The sequence below is a fragment of the Carassius gibelio genome, chromosome B1 (assembly GCF_023724105.1).
Source record: "Carassius gibelio isolate Cgi1373 ecotype wild population from Czech Republic chromosome B1, carGib1.2-hapl.c, whole genome shotgun sequence".
NCBI classification, from domain to species: Eukaryota; Metazoa; Chordata; class Actinopteri; order Cypriniformes; family Cyprinidae; genus Carassius; species Carassius gibelio.
Genome location: NC_068396.1, coordinates 31,864,822 through 31,882,131, shown reverse-complemented (window position 1 = coordinate 31,882,131; position 17,310 = coordinate 31,864,822). Strand labels below are relative to the sequence as shown.

Here is a 17,310-nt window from a genome sequence, read left to right as displayed (position 1 = left end):
TAAAAATATAGTAAAAACAATAATAATGTGAAATATATGTGGATGATAAATGGTGTACGAGGAGATACCCCCTGATTATTTAAAGTGCTATATAAATGTAAGGAATTATTATTATTAAATATTACACGTAAAATTCTGTATTTCTAATAAAGATATTTTAAATGTAAGTTATTCCTGTGATCAAAGCTGAATTTGTAACAGTCATTACTCCAGTCTTCAGTCACATGATCTTCAGAAATCATTGTAAAATACTGATTAACTTAAAACAGTCCACACTCTGCACTACTTTCTCTTCTAGAGCAGAACATTGGGTCATAAAACATTTAACTTTAGCAAAATTAAACTGTCCATCTGTGTTAAAGAGATGTGTGAAAAATCTTCAAAATGTTTTAAATATTTGAGCTACCTGTATCTGTGCTTATATTTACTGTATACACCAGGAAAGGCAGATTATAATGTAAAGAATTATGCCAGCCATTCATTAATATTAATAATAATAATATCAATTAGAATAGAGACAGTATTTTTATTCCTGTACTGTCTAAAACTGTAATGTCAGTAATTGGTGTTGATTGCTCTGTGGATAATGAGCAGGTGTATTTATGGAGAGGTGTGTTGTGAACCGGGTGTTTAGGGCCGATCTGTGCCCGATCTGTTCAGGGACACATTTAGCCCCAGTCCTCCCCTGGTTACAGGTAATCAAGAGAACTACTTAATCGTTAAAACCAAAATCACAAACCATCATTAAATAGCTGTTTCAGACAATCCTCCTCAGAACAAAACATTTGAGGAACATTTCATGATAATTTTCCTTTAATTGAATTATGTTCTTCTTTACATGTACAAGCTGGGCAAGAAGTAAGCCATAGTGAGCCTTTATAGCTATTTTAATTGTTCAGTAGAGACATTAATTGTTTTATTTATTAATAAGCTAGTGTTTTCTGAGTCATTGTCTGCTGCAGTGATGAAGTTAATGATGTTGACTCGTCATCTCTGCAGTACAGTGACGCATCTTTAGAGAGAAATACACCTTTCATACGATAACCTCACCAGAGAGTATCTGTTCAGTTTGAAGACATTGTTTAGACATTTCTAGCTCTTTACAGATATATGTGTCATGTCTGTGAGGCAATTTTTTATTTTAGTGAAGCGCTCCAGTTCACACTGACAGAGACGGCAGAAAGCACATCCTGTTTGTTTTCTTGATTTTACAAAACCACAATGTTCAGTTAATATTGAGAGTGCAACACAAATAAAAGTAGAATGTATTATACTGATGATGAAAGATTTTGTGTTGTTTCCAAAGTTATCAGGAGAAATGTCAGAGATCTACTTCTGTGTGCTTACAGCTTCTGAACAAACACTCAATAGTGCACTTTTATCCAGATTAACACTAGAGCAAGGGGCTGTGAAAAGCTGCTACAATTTACATGTTTTCATTTACAAATTATAATTTGAGTTTTTTCTAATCTTCTACTGTATTCATTTGAAGACCGAAATTCATACAGATCTGGGACGACATGAGAGTGAGAAATGACAGTATTTTAATGTTTGGGTAAATATATATTGTTATAATACATAATTGTTTCACTGGAGCTTGATACTGAATGTGTTCTTACCCCAGTTTCTCCAGTTTACAGTGAGGATCCTTCAGTGCATCAGAGATCAGCTTCACTCCTGTATCTCCTACTTTATTCCCAGTCAGATCCAGTTCTCTCAGCTGTGAGGAGTTTGATCTCAGAGCTGAACTCAGAGCAGAACAACCTTCATCTGTGACGCCACACTCCCACAACCTGCAGAACAACACACTCTTCACTCTCAGATCAGCAGAAACAATCACACAAACACAGACTATGATATTAAATGATGAATCTGTGTGTTACATCTCAGGAGATATTATTATTATTTTGTCTCATGTCTAAGGGGATGTTAACACAACACCATTTTCAACTAAAAACAGAAAACTTGTGTGCTTTGGTTGTTTATTTTCATGACAATGTATTTAAATTTTATTTTTAAAAACAACAATTAATTAATGATCAATTACATATTTTAACAATGACATTTTATTGTCTTATTAACTAGTAAAACTGCTCATTCTGAGAAAGTCTGAAGCAGTGTATTTGGTGGTTAGTTAATATGCACCTAACTGATCAACAATTAAAGGTACAAGCTAATGATGGTATTATAAATGAACTATCATTACAGAACAATTGCAGCGAGCAGCTGCTTAACACATTTAACCTTTTTATTGTTTGAGTCCCTTTTAAAAAGTTATTAAAAGTTGCCAAATCAATTTTAAAAACTACAAATGTGTTGCTAGGTTCATTGTTTGAAAGAAAAGTTTCCAAGTGTAGTCTAAAAAGATGCTAAGGTGTCAACATGAACACAAATTAAGAGTCTCTTAATTAGATATCTGTGAGCTCATATGATGAAATATAAAGGGCATATCATTACTAAAGTTGTGAAGCTCTTTCTGAAGCTGATGTGAAGCAGAGTCTGCGTCTGTGTTTAAATGTCACGACTGCAGCCGGACACGTGGATGAGGCAGGCTATGAAAACATGACCAAACTAAAGTAAGTCTCTAAATAATATTTGTGGCAGGGGGGGCGTGGTTTAGCAAAGTCTGCAGCGGGAGAGAGAATCAGGAGACGAGCGGTGAGTGGTTTGGGCAAAAATTATCATCACCTGTTTCTCGTTCTAGTAATTGGCGTGGAGAGAGTATAAAACGCCAGGAGAAACGGATGCAAGCGAGAGAGAGACGGACTGCTGACCCGAACCGGAGACGGAAAACCGGAAGGAGTAAACCGGAAGTTTGACAGAGCGTGTCAGAATAAGAGTCACCGTTTGGGTGTTTGTGATTTTCTTTGTTCTTTGTTTAGTTTTGGTGAAATAAATACGTCAGCAGTCCAGCCGACCCCTTTGTCCTCTTCCTTGCCACACGAACTTACTACACTGGTGCCGAAACCCGGGAAGGAAGAAGGACCGCCGCCGCCATGCAAAGCCCGTCCTCCACGCCGCTTGCGGATATCATCGCTTCCCTCGCGGAGGACCGCGAGAGGTTCCGGAGCTGGATGGATCGGGAGGTTCGCACCGAGGCCGCCGGGCCGCCCGCTGCCCCCATGCACCTGCCGCTTCACAAGATGGGGGCCCAGGACGATCCGGAGGCCTTCCTGGAGCTCTTCGAAAAGTCGGCGGAGGCCTGCGGGTGGCCCCGCGAGCAGTGGCCGGTACGCCTAATTCCCCTGCTCTCCGGTGAGGCCCAGGTGGCCGCGCAACAACTTCCGGTGGCGAACCTCCTGGTCTTCGACGACCTCAAGAGGGCCATTATCCAGCGGGTCGGCCGGTCGCCAGAGCAACATCGCCAGCGCTTCCGGTCCCTTCGCGATGGCCCAACAGCTCCGGGACTCCTGCCACAAGTGGCTACTGGCCGAGGGAAGTGACGTGGAGCATGTCGTCGACCTGGTGGTGCTGGAGCAGTTCATCGCTCGGCTTCCCAAGAAGACGGCCGAGTGGGTCCAGTGCCACCGCCCCACGTCACTGGACTCGGCCATCCATCTGGCGGAGGACCACATGGTGGCGTGCCCAGGGGTCGGCGCACCCCCACCTGCTAACTCTCTCTCTCCTTCTCTCTCTCCCCCCTCTCTCTCTCGCCCTGTCCCTCTCCCTAGGACCCGTCCACCCGGCCCTCCTCGTGTCCCGCCCCGGGGGCGGGGCGGGATCGACCATGGTCACTTCGTGAGCCCAAGGGCCCCGCCCAGGGGGGCAGGGATTGTGCCTGCTGGGGGGGACAGTGCTTCCGTTTCTCCACTCTCTCCGCGCCAATTCTCCAATCCACTCCCTGCCACTGGGGCGGCGGGTAGGTCTGGGCTGGCCTGTTGGCGTTGCGGGGACCCGGAGCATTTCGTGGACAGGTGTCCAGCGATGGAGGTGGGGATGATGATCCGGGTCCCGGATGTCCCACAGGTCACCCCCGGTCAGGCTGGCGAGTACCAAATACCCGTGAGTATCAAGGGGGGTACATATCCGGCCTTGGTGGATTCGGGATGTAACCAAACCTCAATCCATCAAAGCCTGATTCAACCGGGGGCATTGGATACAAGCCGCGTGGTTAAGGTGCGGTGTGTACACGGGGATGTGGTGGAGTATCCGGTTGTCCCAATTAGCATTCATTTCCGGGGACAAAAGCATAGTGTAGAGGTGGCGGTTAGTCCCCACCTCCGGCATCCGGTAATTTTGGGAACGAATTGGCCCGCGTTTACGGTTTTATTGGGGTCGTTATGTGCGGATGCCTCTTGGGGAAATACGGCACGGAAGGAGGCCGTGCGGGTACAGGTGGGAGAAACTGAGCCAGGGTCGCTGTGGTCTGCTTCAGGGGAACCGAACGAAATCGGGAGACTAATTCTCTCGGAGCGTGATGACTTTCCTCTGGAGCAGTCTCAGGATGAGACACTAAAACATGCGTTTCAACAGGTCCGCGCCATCGATGGCCAGTCTCTCCAACCTGCCCTCCCGCTCTCCTATCCGTATTTTGCCATTTTAAAAGACCGGTTGTATAGAGTGACCCAAGACGCTCGGACAAAATTGAATACAACCCAATTGTTAATTCCAAAGAGCCGCCGGGAAATGCTGTACGGATTGTTGGGCATTAAAACGATTCGAACTAGCGTCTATCACCCACAAACCGACGGCCTGGTCGAACGATTTAATCGCACACTTAAATCCATGATTCGTAAGTTCATTCACGAAGACGCCAAAAATTGGGATAGGTGGCTAGAGCCCTTGTTATTTGCTGTGCGAGAGGTCCCACAAGCCTCCACGGGGTTTTCCCCCTTCGAGCTTCTCTATGGACGCCAGCCCCGGGGGGTGCTTGACGTACTGAGAGAAACTTGGGAGGAGGGACCGTCTGAGGGCAAAAACGAAATTCAGTATGTGCTGGACTTGAGAACAAAACTCCACACATTGGGGCGGCTATCCATGGAGAATTTGTTACAAGCCCAGGACCGCCAGAGCCAGCTGTATAACAGGGGAACTAGGTTACGCAAATTTGCACCGGGAGAGAAAGTACTTGTATTACTCCCAACGTCGAGCTCCAAATTAATGGCTAAGTGGCAGGGACCGTTTGAGGTCGCACGACAGGTCGGAGATCTCGATTATGAGGTAATACGGTCCGATAGGAACGGGTCCAGTCAGATATACCACCTCAACCTCCTTAAAAAATGGAATGAGGCGGAATCAGTGATGTTGGCAACGGTGATTGGCGGAGAGGATGATCTCGGGCCAGAGGCGAATATCAAACCCCAATCCCTCGCCCTGGCTCCAGATGGAGATCACCTCTCGCTGTCCCAACTCACTGATGTAACGAAATTGCAGGCAGAGTTTGCCGACGTCTTCTCGCCGTACTAACCTAATTCAGCACCATATCGAGACCGAGCCAGGCGTGGTAGTTCGCAGCCGGCCGTATCGTTTACCTGAGCACAAGAAACAAGTAGTTCAGGCTGAACTGGGCGCTATGCTTGACATGGGGGTAATAGAAGAATCTAATAGTAACTGGGCGAGCCCGATAGTTTTAGTTCCGAAAACGGACGGCTCAGTCCGATTCTGTGTAGATTACCGCAAGGTGAATGCTGTGTCGAAATTCGACGCGTATCCAATGCCGCGGGTTGACGAGTTGCTTGATCGGCTAGGCACGGCTCGTTTTTATTCGACATTGGACTTAACAAAGGGCTATTGGCAGATCCCCTTGTCTCCATTGTCCAGAGAAAAGACAGCTTTCACAACGCCGTTCGGATTACACCAATTTGTTACCCTTCCGTTTGGCTTGTTCGGGGCCCCAGCTACCTTCCAGCGCCTCATGGATCGGATTCTACGGCCCCATGCTGCATATGCTGCTGCCTACCTAGATGATATTATTATATTTAGTTATGACTGGCAGCGGCATATGCAGCATCTGAGGGCTGTCCTGAGGTCGCTGAGGGGAGCGGGGCTCACGGCCAACCCAAAGAAGTGTGCGATTGGGCGTGTGGAAGTAAGGTATCTGGGCTTCCACTTGGGGCATGGGCAGGTGCGTCCCCAAATTGATAAGACTGCCGCTATTGCGACCTGCCCACGACCCAAGACCAAAAAGGAGGTAAGACAGTTCTTGGGGCTGGCGGGATATTATAGACGGTTTATTCCTAATTATTCGGACCTCACCAGCCCTTTGACTGACCTTACTAAAAAGGAGGTACCAGATACGGTCCAGTGGACGGAGCCGTGTCAGCAGGCCTTTACTCAGGTCAAGGCTGCTCTGTGTGGCGGGCTGCTGTTACACTCTCCTGATTTTTCTCTCCCTTTTCTGTTGCAGACAGACGCATCGGACAGGGGGCTGGGGGCAGTCCAGTCCCAGGAGATAGAGGGGGAGGAACGGCCGAAGCTCTCGAAGAGAGAGGCTAAGTACAGCACCATCGAGAAAGAGTGCCTTGCCATCAGATGGGCCATCCTCACCCTCCGCTATTATCTCCTGGGACGGGAGTTCACCCTCTGTTCGGACCACGCTCCGCTGCAGTGGCTCCACCGCATGAAGGATACCAACGCGCGGATCACTCGTTGGTATCTAGCTCTTCAGCCTTTTAAGTTCAAGGTGATCCACAGGCCGGGTGTTCAGATGGCGGTGGCCGACTTCCTCTCCAGAAATGGGGGGGGGGGCTGCAGGCCGGATGGCTCCCCGGCCTGAGTCGGGCGGTGGGGGTATGTGGCAGGGGGGGCGTGGTTTAGCGAAGTCTGCAGCGGGAGAGAGAATCAGGAGACGAGCGGTGAGTGGTTTGGGCAAAAATTATCATCACCTGTTTCTCGTTCTATATTGGCTCGTGTAGATGGACATCAGATTGATCTGATCAGAGGATGAGTCTGAGGGAGGTAAGACTTGATAAACTGTACATCCTCAGCCAGACAGGTCTCAGACATCAGAGGAAACGTCCCGGGAAAACCTGTCAAGTTTGTAATATTGCAGTGTTGCTGAGAAAAACAATTACGGGTTCTGTACTTTCAGATATGACATTAATATTTAATTCACTAGCTCTTGTTTAGGACATTACATAACATGTAGGCAGTAACTATGGCTGAGATAACAATTTGCTATTATAGGCAGAACAGTTTAATATGCTCTTTATTTTTGATGTAGCCATGAAATGACTGTTTTCTTGAAATATTGTAATTGTATAATCTTAAAAAAATGTGATTACACAATGATAAAAATGAATAATGTAGAAGAATGCAGTGTGTGCAAGAAAAACTTCTCTCTGCTTTTATTATTTCCACACAGGGCTGTACCCACCAATGAGGTTATTTGTTCACTAACAGAAGTTGTCAAATAATTACCTAATATTAATTATGCTTTGGTGCTGCACGGATAAAAAGCCTCAGCAGGAGACATGCGTCATATATACACAGTCTGTGATTATAATACATTAAGAATGATCACAAATTCAAGACACTGGGCAGAAAATGTACAGGCCTATATTTATATCACTTCATATAGTTAATCGATTTCACACGAAGAGCGCCGTTTTTCTCCAAAAAAGTACCTTGATTACAAATGTGACATTGATTTTTTCATAACAATAAACAAGAAGTTGCTAAATAAACACAGAGTTAATTAAGATAATTAAGTTTTAGACACCATATTACCTGTTTTCACTATTTCGCCAACAAAATTATTCCAAACACAGCCACAGCACAGTTTTGCATCTCTGAGCACATGATGGTGTTTCGTTCCTGAATGAATCAACCGTTTCAATGATTCAGTTCAATCATAAAGACTCACTTATTAACAGTGATTTGCTGTCACCTACTGGCAGATTTAATTTCACATTTCAACCTTTTTTCATGTTTTAAATCATTTTAAATATCAACAGTATATGTTTTATATATCTAATAATTATTTCTGCATTTGTAAGTGCAGGTTAACTGAATCATGTCCTGCATTAAACAGTGTGTAAATACATCATAGTGTCACTTCAGATGCAGCTTCTGTGTTGATTTCATTTGCTTGGTAACAGACCAAATGTTTTATTCTAATTCACTGATTAAATGAAAGAATTTGACTCAAAAGATAATGGTCACTTTTAGAAAAAAATGGCCTTATAAAATGTAAAAAAAAAAAAAATCAGTTTAAAGTTATTGGAAAGGATTACCTTTTATCTGTGTGAATAAAAAATAAAAACCTGCACATGGGTCTGTTTTCACAGTGTATGCCTTAAATAATGTTAATGTTCATGTTATGCATGTAAAAGATATAATTTTCCTTCCTATTGTTTGAATGTAGGAATATTGGTTTAAGCAACACAAGTTTGTACAGTGCATTGTGTTGCACACTTCTTACACACAGCAGGCTTTCAAGAAAATAAATAAATAAATAAAATAAGTAATGGGGTCCTGTGTCCCATTAGAGTTTGAGGTCTAACAACGCCCCTGAACACAACTATATTGTTTTGCTTCAGAAGACACTGATTTATCAACTGGGGTCTTTGTGGATTATAGTTGTGTTGGTTTCTAGATGGTTTTTGAAGCCTAAACTCTGATCTTATCATTCCATTTACATTAATTTTGGGTGAAGTGTCCCTTGTGTCCCTTGTCCCTAATGTAAATTACATGATGAAAGAACCTAATATATAATAGTTTTAGTTTAAATTAATGCATGTTCTTACCTCAGTGTCTCCAGTTTACAGTGAGGATCCTTCAGTGCATCAGAGATCAGCTTCAGACCTTTAACTCCTACTTTATTCCCAGTCAGATCCAGTTTTCTCAGCTGTGAGGAGTTTGATCTCAGAGCTGACCTCAGAGCAGAACAACCTTCAGCTGTGACGCCACAATCACACAACCTGCAGAACAACACACTCTTCACTCTCAGATCATATAAAGTTTAACAGCACAACACAACACATTCACAAATACATCATTTTACAGACTACCAAACAGTGTCTGAACATTGTCTAATCTGGCTTGAAAGGACTTAAAGATAGAGATCTACTGTGAATTAAAGTAATGTTGGGCATGACCGAAAGTTTATGTGGTGTTCAAATATTCTAATCTAATTTGCATATAATGATGTCATCATAATATTCAGGAAATAGTATTGAATTGATATTTGAACTTATTTGCATGTTTTTTGTGTGTGTGTATGTTTTTATCCTCATTCCAAATGATCAGAAAAGAGGAAGCCAACAATAAAAAAGTAGAAAGTTCTAAATTATTACTATATTACTATATTATATAGTAGTAAAACGCATGTGAAGAGTAGCGTAGAGTCATCGGTAATATTCAGGAAATAATAGATATTAAATGGATGTTTAAACTTTTTCGAAATTTTTTTTTAGCTATTTGTCTTTTTATTCTCATTTCAAATAATTAGGAAATAATAATAATAAAAAAAAAACTATCAAACAAACAAACAAACAGGAAAACAGGAAAAAGTAGTAAATTATTATTACATTACTATGCCATGCCAAAATGCATGTATCAATTTTTTTTATCAGTTGACCAGCTATCTGCCCAATCAGGTGTCTAGGTGACACGGTTATAGTCATTGAGAGTATGTTCCCTCTCATTGCACAGCACACAGACCTGCTCACACTGACGGCACCTGTACTGTCTGCTGGCAGCTTTTAGAGCCTGTGTGATCAGAAACAGATCTACTCTGGAGACTACGACCACGTTCACCCCTGCCACCCTCATCCCCGCTGGGCTAAGGGACAAAACTATCACTTGTTTCTTCTTGTTTGGAATACAATTGAGATATTACACCATATTAGGAACTACAGTCTGTTTTATTAAGTATGACGTCTTGTCGCAATTTTGTGGCTTTGGCACTTAGAGGGTTAAAATTGATACTACCACTGACAATAGAGAAAAGAAAAACAGCATTTCAACACACACACACAAACACACACACATCTGAAGATTACACTCAGTGCTACTTACTCTGCTGATCTGGAGGCTTCAACGACAGGCAAGAGCTTCAGAAGAAGTTTATCAGGTGTCATGTGGTTTGGTCTTGGGTTTTGGGCTCTGCTTATGTATTTACTCAAATAAAATGTATCCAACTGCTCTGAGGTCAACAAAACAAAGATAACAGCTGACCACTGTGTCGAGGACAGTTTGGCTCCTGACAGACCTCCATAGCTGAGATACTTCTGGACTTCACTGACGAGAGACTGGTCACCGAGTTCATTTAAACAGTGGAACAGATTGATGGATTTCTCTGGTGAGCGATTCAGTTTTATTCTTGTTTTAATGTACTCAATCGTTTCCTCTTCACTGAACGGGATGTTTACAATGCGTGTCAGAAGACCTTTCAGAAGCGTCTGATTGGACTCCAGCGAGAGACCCAGAAGAAATCGGAGGAAAAGGTCCAGATGTCCGTTCTTCCTCTGTAAAGCCTTGTCCACGGCTCTCTGATGCAGGTCAGATATTGTGTGACGTGTGAACTCGTGTGAATATTTTGAGCTGAGGTTTTCATTGAGCACATCTCTCTTGTCCAGCAGGAATGAAAGCAGCACATATAGAGCTGCGAGATGCTCCTGAATGCTCAGATGAACAAAGCAGAAGACTTTCCCCTGATACAAGCCCAACTCCTCTCTGAAGATCTGAGTGCACAATCCTGAGTAAACTGATGCTTCTGTCGCATCAATGCCACACTCTCTCAGGTCTTCCTCATAGAAGATCAGGTTTCCTTTCACAAGCTGCTGGAAAGACAGTTTCCCCAGTTTGAGGATCATGTCTTCATCCTTCACGTTCTTCTCATAGTCCTTCTCGTGTTTGATGTTGGTCTGAATGATCAGGAAGTGTGTGTACATCTGAGTGAGAGTCTTGGGAATCTCTCCTCTCCATGATTTCTTCATCATCTTCTCCAGAACAGCGGCTGAGATCCAGCAGAAGACAGGGATGTGGCACATGATGAAGAGGCTCCTTGATGACTTCAGGTGTGAGATGATCCTCTCGGCCAGACCCTGATCACTGATTCTCTTCCAGAAGTATTCCTCCTTCTGTGGATCACTGAAGCCTCGTATCTCTGTCACTCGATGGACACACTCAGAGGGGACTAGATCAGCTGCTGCTGGTCTGGAGGTGATCCAGATGAGAGCAGAGGGAAGCAGATTCCCCTCAATGAGGTTCATCAGCAGCTCGTCCACTGATGTCTCTTTGGTCACATCCTGTAGAGTTTCACTGCAGTCAAAGTTTAAGGGAAGACGGCACTCGTCCAGACCATCAAAGATGAACAACACTTTATATTCACCACTGAATGGTTTCATTTCTTTGGTTTCAGGAAAGAAAATATGCAACAGATCCAAAAGACTGAGTGTTTTGTCCTTCATCAGGTTGATCTCTCTGAAAGGAAGTGGAAATATGAGCTGGACGTCCTGATTCTCTTGTCCTTCAGCCCAGTCCAGGATGAACTTCTGCACAGAGACTGTTTTTCCAATGCCAGCGACTCCCTTTGTCAGCACAGTTCTGATGGGTTTGTCTTGTCCAGGTAAAGGTCTGAAGATGTCTCTGCATTTGATGGCTGTGTCCTCTGTTGCTGCTCTCCTGGACTGTGTCTCAATCTGTCTCACCTCATGCTCATTATTGATCTCTCCGCTCTCACTCTCTGTGATGTACAGCTCTGTGTAGATCTCATTCAGCAGTGTTGGGTTTCCCTGCGTCACTGTTCCCTCACACAGACACTCAAACTTCCTCCCCAGATTTGATCTGAATAACTTGAGGGGTTCACGTTGAGGGCCATGCCTGTAAGATTAAAAAAATAATTAGAATTTGTATATTTATAGTACATAACAGAGGTCAACCGATAATGGATTTTGTCGATACCGATTGCTAGGTTGGACCACACTGGCTGATATCAATTAATTAATAGATAGTTTTTAAAATGGAAACTGAACAAAAACTAAAATAGTGCTTTAAAAAAAAACTGTACTGAAACATACTAGTGGTAGGAGTAGTATTAATAATAAAAGTTATAATAATAATAATAATAATAATAGTAAATGTTGAAATTTCCACACTCTAATAGGGCCCTATGAAATCTGTAATTTTTTTTCCAAATTCTGTTATTTTCGTTTTCATTTTTCTGGATTCTGTTTTTTCAATTAAAAATTTTCTCCAATCCTTTTTAATAGTTAAATTTAAGTTTATTAATCATAAAGCAAGTCTAATTAATTAAAATCATGGAACTTATATTTTCACATTAATTTAATAAAAGTTTAACAAAAAATTACATGTTTAGGGCTCTATGAAATGTTTTATTTTTTATCACCATATTTTTTATTGTTACCAAATTCTGTATTTTAGCATGTGTAATTATTTGAATGCATAAAACAACTTAATTCTTTTCTTAAGGAAGCCTTGTGATTTTTCAACTCAGAAATTCTGCGTGTATTTAAAAAAAAAATTGTTATCAAATCAAGACATGGAACATTAATTTCATTTATCTTTTAATTCCTGAAAATTAAAACATTGTGCTTGTATAATTGTAGGGCCCTATGTATACTCTTACAAGTGAACTGCTTCTGTTAATGAACACTTAATGATTATCTAATCAGAATAAAAGAGCAACGCTGAGTCTAGGAGAACTCACTGCTATCACACACATTCTGGACGTGTCGCGTTCAACTCGAGCAGCGGTCTAAAAGAGTTTAATCACCAAATTTATTTAATCACCAAACGGACACAAATTTACTTGAAGAATGAACAATGAGGCAAAGATAAATTTTAAGTTCAGTGTTTAAAAAACGGAGCAAATGGAAAGAGCAATCTATATTATAGCAGTAGAAATAAAGCATACAGACTTCATTAGAGCAGTGTTAATTTCGTTGACGAAGACTATGACGAAAAATATTCGTCAACTAACCTTTTTCACGGACGAAAACTAAATAAAAACTAAATATAAAATAAACGAAAAACGTGACGAAATATAACTGACACTTTAGTCAACTAATAAAAATTAGACGAAAATATATGGGAGGGACGAATGGAGAAGAGATCCAATCAGAGCGAATCTTTGAGGGTAGGTTGATCTATGCAGAAGCAGCCGAGCCATTTTAAAAAGCCGCGGCAAATGCAAGGGCAACAGCTAAACAAACGCAGCAGCAGTTACACAGAAAAGAGAACAAAGATGAGTTTGCAGAAATTCGCACAGTTTCAAGGACGTTTTCATAACAGTTAAGTTGTTTACACAGGGAACTACACTGCAACCTTTTGAAATGCCATTGCGACCCAAATTTTTATGGGGTTGTAAATGTATCATGAATTATTTTTGAACCTACTTATGTGTAATGCTATGTTTTAATATGAGCATTTATTAAAACACAAATGTGTATTTTAAGAATACGTTTTATAACGTGCTCCGGGCATTCAACGCATCAAGTTGGCTTCAGCCCCGCGATGCGGGAAAGCTGAACTGAGCAGCTGGTTACTCGCGCAACACTGAACCGAGCTCTCCTTCAGGACGTTTGCGTCTTCCTGCACCTGAACGAACAAATACAAATCGCATTTTAAATAAACATAAGAAAAAGAGCGAAAAGTGAAAGAGCTCAATTCAGCAGCGCGGTGTTCTGGTGTTCAGGGAGCAAGCAGAGACGCGTCTCAAAGTCTTCTTGCTTTTGTACCGACAACAAATACATACTAAATATGTCGAAATATCCATCTTGGAAAGTGTGTTCGAAAAAGTCTGTAGTTATGTCTTCAGTGAAAGTAAAGAGTTGGAAAGAAATCGGATGCGTATCTTTATAATGGATTGTTTGTCTCTTAAAGTGACCGCGCCTAATTTACTAGCTCTGCTGTCAGTGTCTTTAATGTATGAAAATGAAAGTAAATCACTCACTGCTCTTGATTGAATTACTTTGTAGTTTTAACAAGAATTTATCCAATGTCAATCCAAAAATCAGATAGAATTGATTATATTGTTTTACTAGTGAGTAAAAAAAAACAAAAAATAAAAATTATTAGGGACCTGAGCATGTTTTGCTTAAGTGTTTCTTTCTTTAACTGCTAATGCAACCTTTTCACACCACAGACTGAACCAAATTAAGCATTGCATCCGACATTATCAAGATGAATTTGTTGTTCTGACACAGTTTAACCCTGAGTTATTGTCATATTTTATTACCAATTTCCAAACTACAGCAAATAAACTGTGATATTGTAAGAAACGTTGAAGGTGTCTGAATACATTTTGGTTTGATTGTGTATTTTATTTTACAGTGAAGACTATGCAGTGCTATTTTAAATGAACAAAAACAAACTTAAAAAAATTTAAACTTTGTGTAAATAGCACAAATAAAGAAATAGAATGAACATACAATACAAATATAATATAGGTGGTTGTCTATTTCAATAATACTGTACTTCATCTTGAAAGAATGTCATAAGCATTGCATATCATTCGGGACGAATGCATATCTTTTTCAGAGAGCATGTATATTTTTCATTGAGAGCAGGCCTTATGTTTATTTTATAAATACCATTCCATAACAGACTGATGGAAACATTTAGTCAAGTCAACTAAGTTGACTTTGTTCTACTAAAAAAAAACTAGACTAAGACTAAAAGACTTAAGACTAGACTAAGACTAAAACTCTTATGATATTTAGTCGACTAAAACTAGACTAAGACTAAAAGACTTAAGACTAGACTAAGACTAAAACTCTTATGATATTTAGTCGACTAAAACTAGACTAAGACTAAAAGACTTAAGACTAGACTAAGACTAAAACTCTCATGATATTTAGTCGACTAAAACTAGACTAAGACTAAAACATTTCAGATGACTAAAATGTGATTAAAACTAAATGGTGTGTTATTCAAAAGACTAAGACTAAGACTAAATCCGAATTTGCTGTCAAAATTAATACTGCATTAGAGCCACAGAAAGACCAACGTTTCGATGAAAATGCTCAATATAAAATTCATAATGTACATTAATAATGATTCGGAGCGAATATAATGTTTTTTTTTTAGTGGACGCAACCCGGAAAACTATCGGCATGGATTTTTGCTGATAACCGATGCTCAACCAAATAAAAATATAGCAAGATTAAGTATAAGTACCAGGATCCAACACCAGAAAAATGAGACCGAAAGGACAGGATCCTGACCCTATGCTCCAAATACAACAGCCACAAAACACTCAAAAAACCAACAAAAAACTAAAAGAAAGCATAAACGTGTGACAGGATACCAAAAAAACTAAATATACCAGCGCCAGGATCCTTACATTGCAAAAATGTTTGTTAAATGTAATATAAACAATGTTATATAAACCTGTACAATTAAAAAATATGTATCCTGTTTTAGTGTTTACCTAAACCTATGACCAGTGTGTCCTCTGAAGTTCAGTGGATGTTCCATTGACCGGTCGCTCTTCATGGACACACAGCTGGGTTCAGATGACTCTGGTCTGTGCTTCTGGACTGAACTGAAACAAAACATGAAGGAAAGTCAGAATCAGCTAATGTGATGATGACATTAAAGATATTAATCAACTTAATATTTATGCTAAATGAAGGATACACCAGAAATCAGGAAACCAGGGAAACTTGTGCCTGAACATTTCATGGAAATGGAAATATGAATAAGAGTAGATGCAGTACTGTATAACGTATTCCCTTCACAAGTTAACACTCATGGTTACATCTGCATGTGCTTCTGATTTTATATTCCTGGAGTCTTCAGGCATTTCACTACAGACTCAATAAATGTATATTTACACTGTTTACCTAAACCCAAAATCAGTGTGTCCACTAAAGTTACATGGATGATCCATTGACCGGTCACTCTTCATAGAAACACAGCTGGGTTCAGATGACTAATATTTATGCTAAATGAACGACATTTTACTACATCCATGATCAAATAATCACTATTATAGGGATAGTCCACTCATGACAATGAATTACTCATCCTCAAGTTATTCTAACCCCCTAAGACTTTTGTTCATCCTACAAACACAGTTGAGGGTATTTTAAATGAAATCCGAGGGCTTTCTGTCCCTCCATTGAAAGCCTAAGTAACTTTAACTTTGAAGGCACATTTTTTTTTAATGTTTAAAAAACTATTAAAACTATTTAGAAAATATTTGCATCAAATTGTTTTACTTGCTAATCAAATCATTAAAAAATGTGTATGTTCCGTTTTAATACAGATTACAAAACAGGGTGGGTGGTGCGTTTGTTGGTACGGTGGTTAACCAGAAAAATTTGAAATGGCACGTCATGCCGAAAAGGTTGCCGACCCCTGTAATAAAGTGTTCCTCTGCTTGAAATCAATAAAGCACTTGTGGTATTGTGATAGTTGTGCTCTCATGTCAACACTCATGCGTCGTGGTGATCTTGTAAAATGAAAACAAAAGAGAAGAAACTCTCGTAAAACATGCATTGTGGATTAAAGCAGAAGTGAAGAAAATTTTGAATATAGTTATTTTTTTTGGTGCACAAAAAGCATTATCATTGCTTCAAAAAAATTACAGCTGAATCACTGGAGTAACATGAACTCCATGATGTTTTCATTACCTTTCTGGGCCTTCAAAGTAGAGCTCTACCGATATGGGTTTTTCTATAGCTGATGCCGATGCCGATGTTTAGAGGTCACGGTCTGCCGATGGCCGATATGTGCTGCCGATTTTTAGGGCCGATATCTTGAAGTTTTCCCCTTCATTTGCATGCTAAAATGTCGCTCTAATAATAAGTGGATGCACAACATTTCTAAACTTATCATCATTTATTGAGCACTGACTTGAACCATCTCTTGAATCTTAATTTTGTGCACTGCACGGTATTAAAATAAAAAAAAAAATTATCCAAAGTTAACCATCAATAAAACAGTCAACAAATCAATAAACTGACCAAGTATTAAATTATATGTCAATCATTTACATAAAAGTTTTAGAGCATTTATCAAGTAGAATTTTTCAAGTTTGTTGGAACATAAATGTAAACACAAATATACATTTAAATAAATACAATTTTAGAAATAAAAATCAATTAAACTGAAAAATATAAAAAATAAATATAAAAAATAAATAATAATAGTGCTGCAAACACACTAGCAACCAGCAACATTTGTGTTTGGTATAAATGACACAAAATATCTAAAGTGAATTCTAATTTCGAACTTACATCACAGTCTGTTCATTATTAAAATAAAGTACAGTCAACCAAACATATAAAAGGTTACACTGGTCAGTTTAAATAGACTGTAGTATACCGGTCCACTCTGCTGTTATGCCAAGGACGTTTTTGCTCATGTGAAGAGGATGATATTTTCCGTCTAGTTTAC

General features: G+C 40.3%; 1 protein-coding gene and 1 long non-coding RNA gene across 51 annotated transcripts in view; one reads left to right on the top strand and one right to left on the bottom strand.

Annotated features, from left to right (window-relative positions):
- The window catches only part of LOC127949395 (NACHT, LRR and PYD domains-containing protein 3), a 185,264-nt gene that overhangs the window by 73,521 nt on the left and 94,433 nt on the right, over positions 1-17,310 (bottom strand). For 34 of the 50 annotated variants that reach the window (XM_052546528.1, XM_052546548.1, XM_052546547.1 and 31 more), the window contains 4 exons: positions 15,338-15,451; positions 9,961-11,766; positions 8,688-8,861; positions 1,620-1,793 (listed from right to left, as the gene is read on the bottom strand). The exons of 9 other annotated variants lie outside the window; for them this stretch is intronic. In XM_052546528.1, the coding sequence (XP_052402488.1) occupies positions 1,620-1,793; positions 8,688-8,861; positions 9,961-11,766; positions 15,338-15,451 (2,268 nt within the window). The remainder of the gene's footprint in view (positions 1-1,619; positions 1,794-8,687; positions 8,862-9,960; positions 11,767-15,337; positions 15,452-17,310) is intronic. 7 more of the 50 variants (XM_052546546.1, XM_052546558.1, XM_052546575.1 and 4 more) reach the window with 3 other exon arrangements.
- The window catches only part of LOC127949577 (uncharacterized), an 86,914-nt gene that overhangs the window by 35,100 nt on the left and 34,504 nt on the right, over positions 1-17,310 (top strand). Inside the window, exon 2 of the long non-coding RNA XR_008152369.1 lies at positions 11,151-11,357. This is a non-coding gene — a long non-coding RNA (uncharacterized LOC127949577). The remainder of the gene's footprint in view (positions 1-11,150; positions 11,358-17,310) is intronic.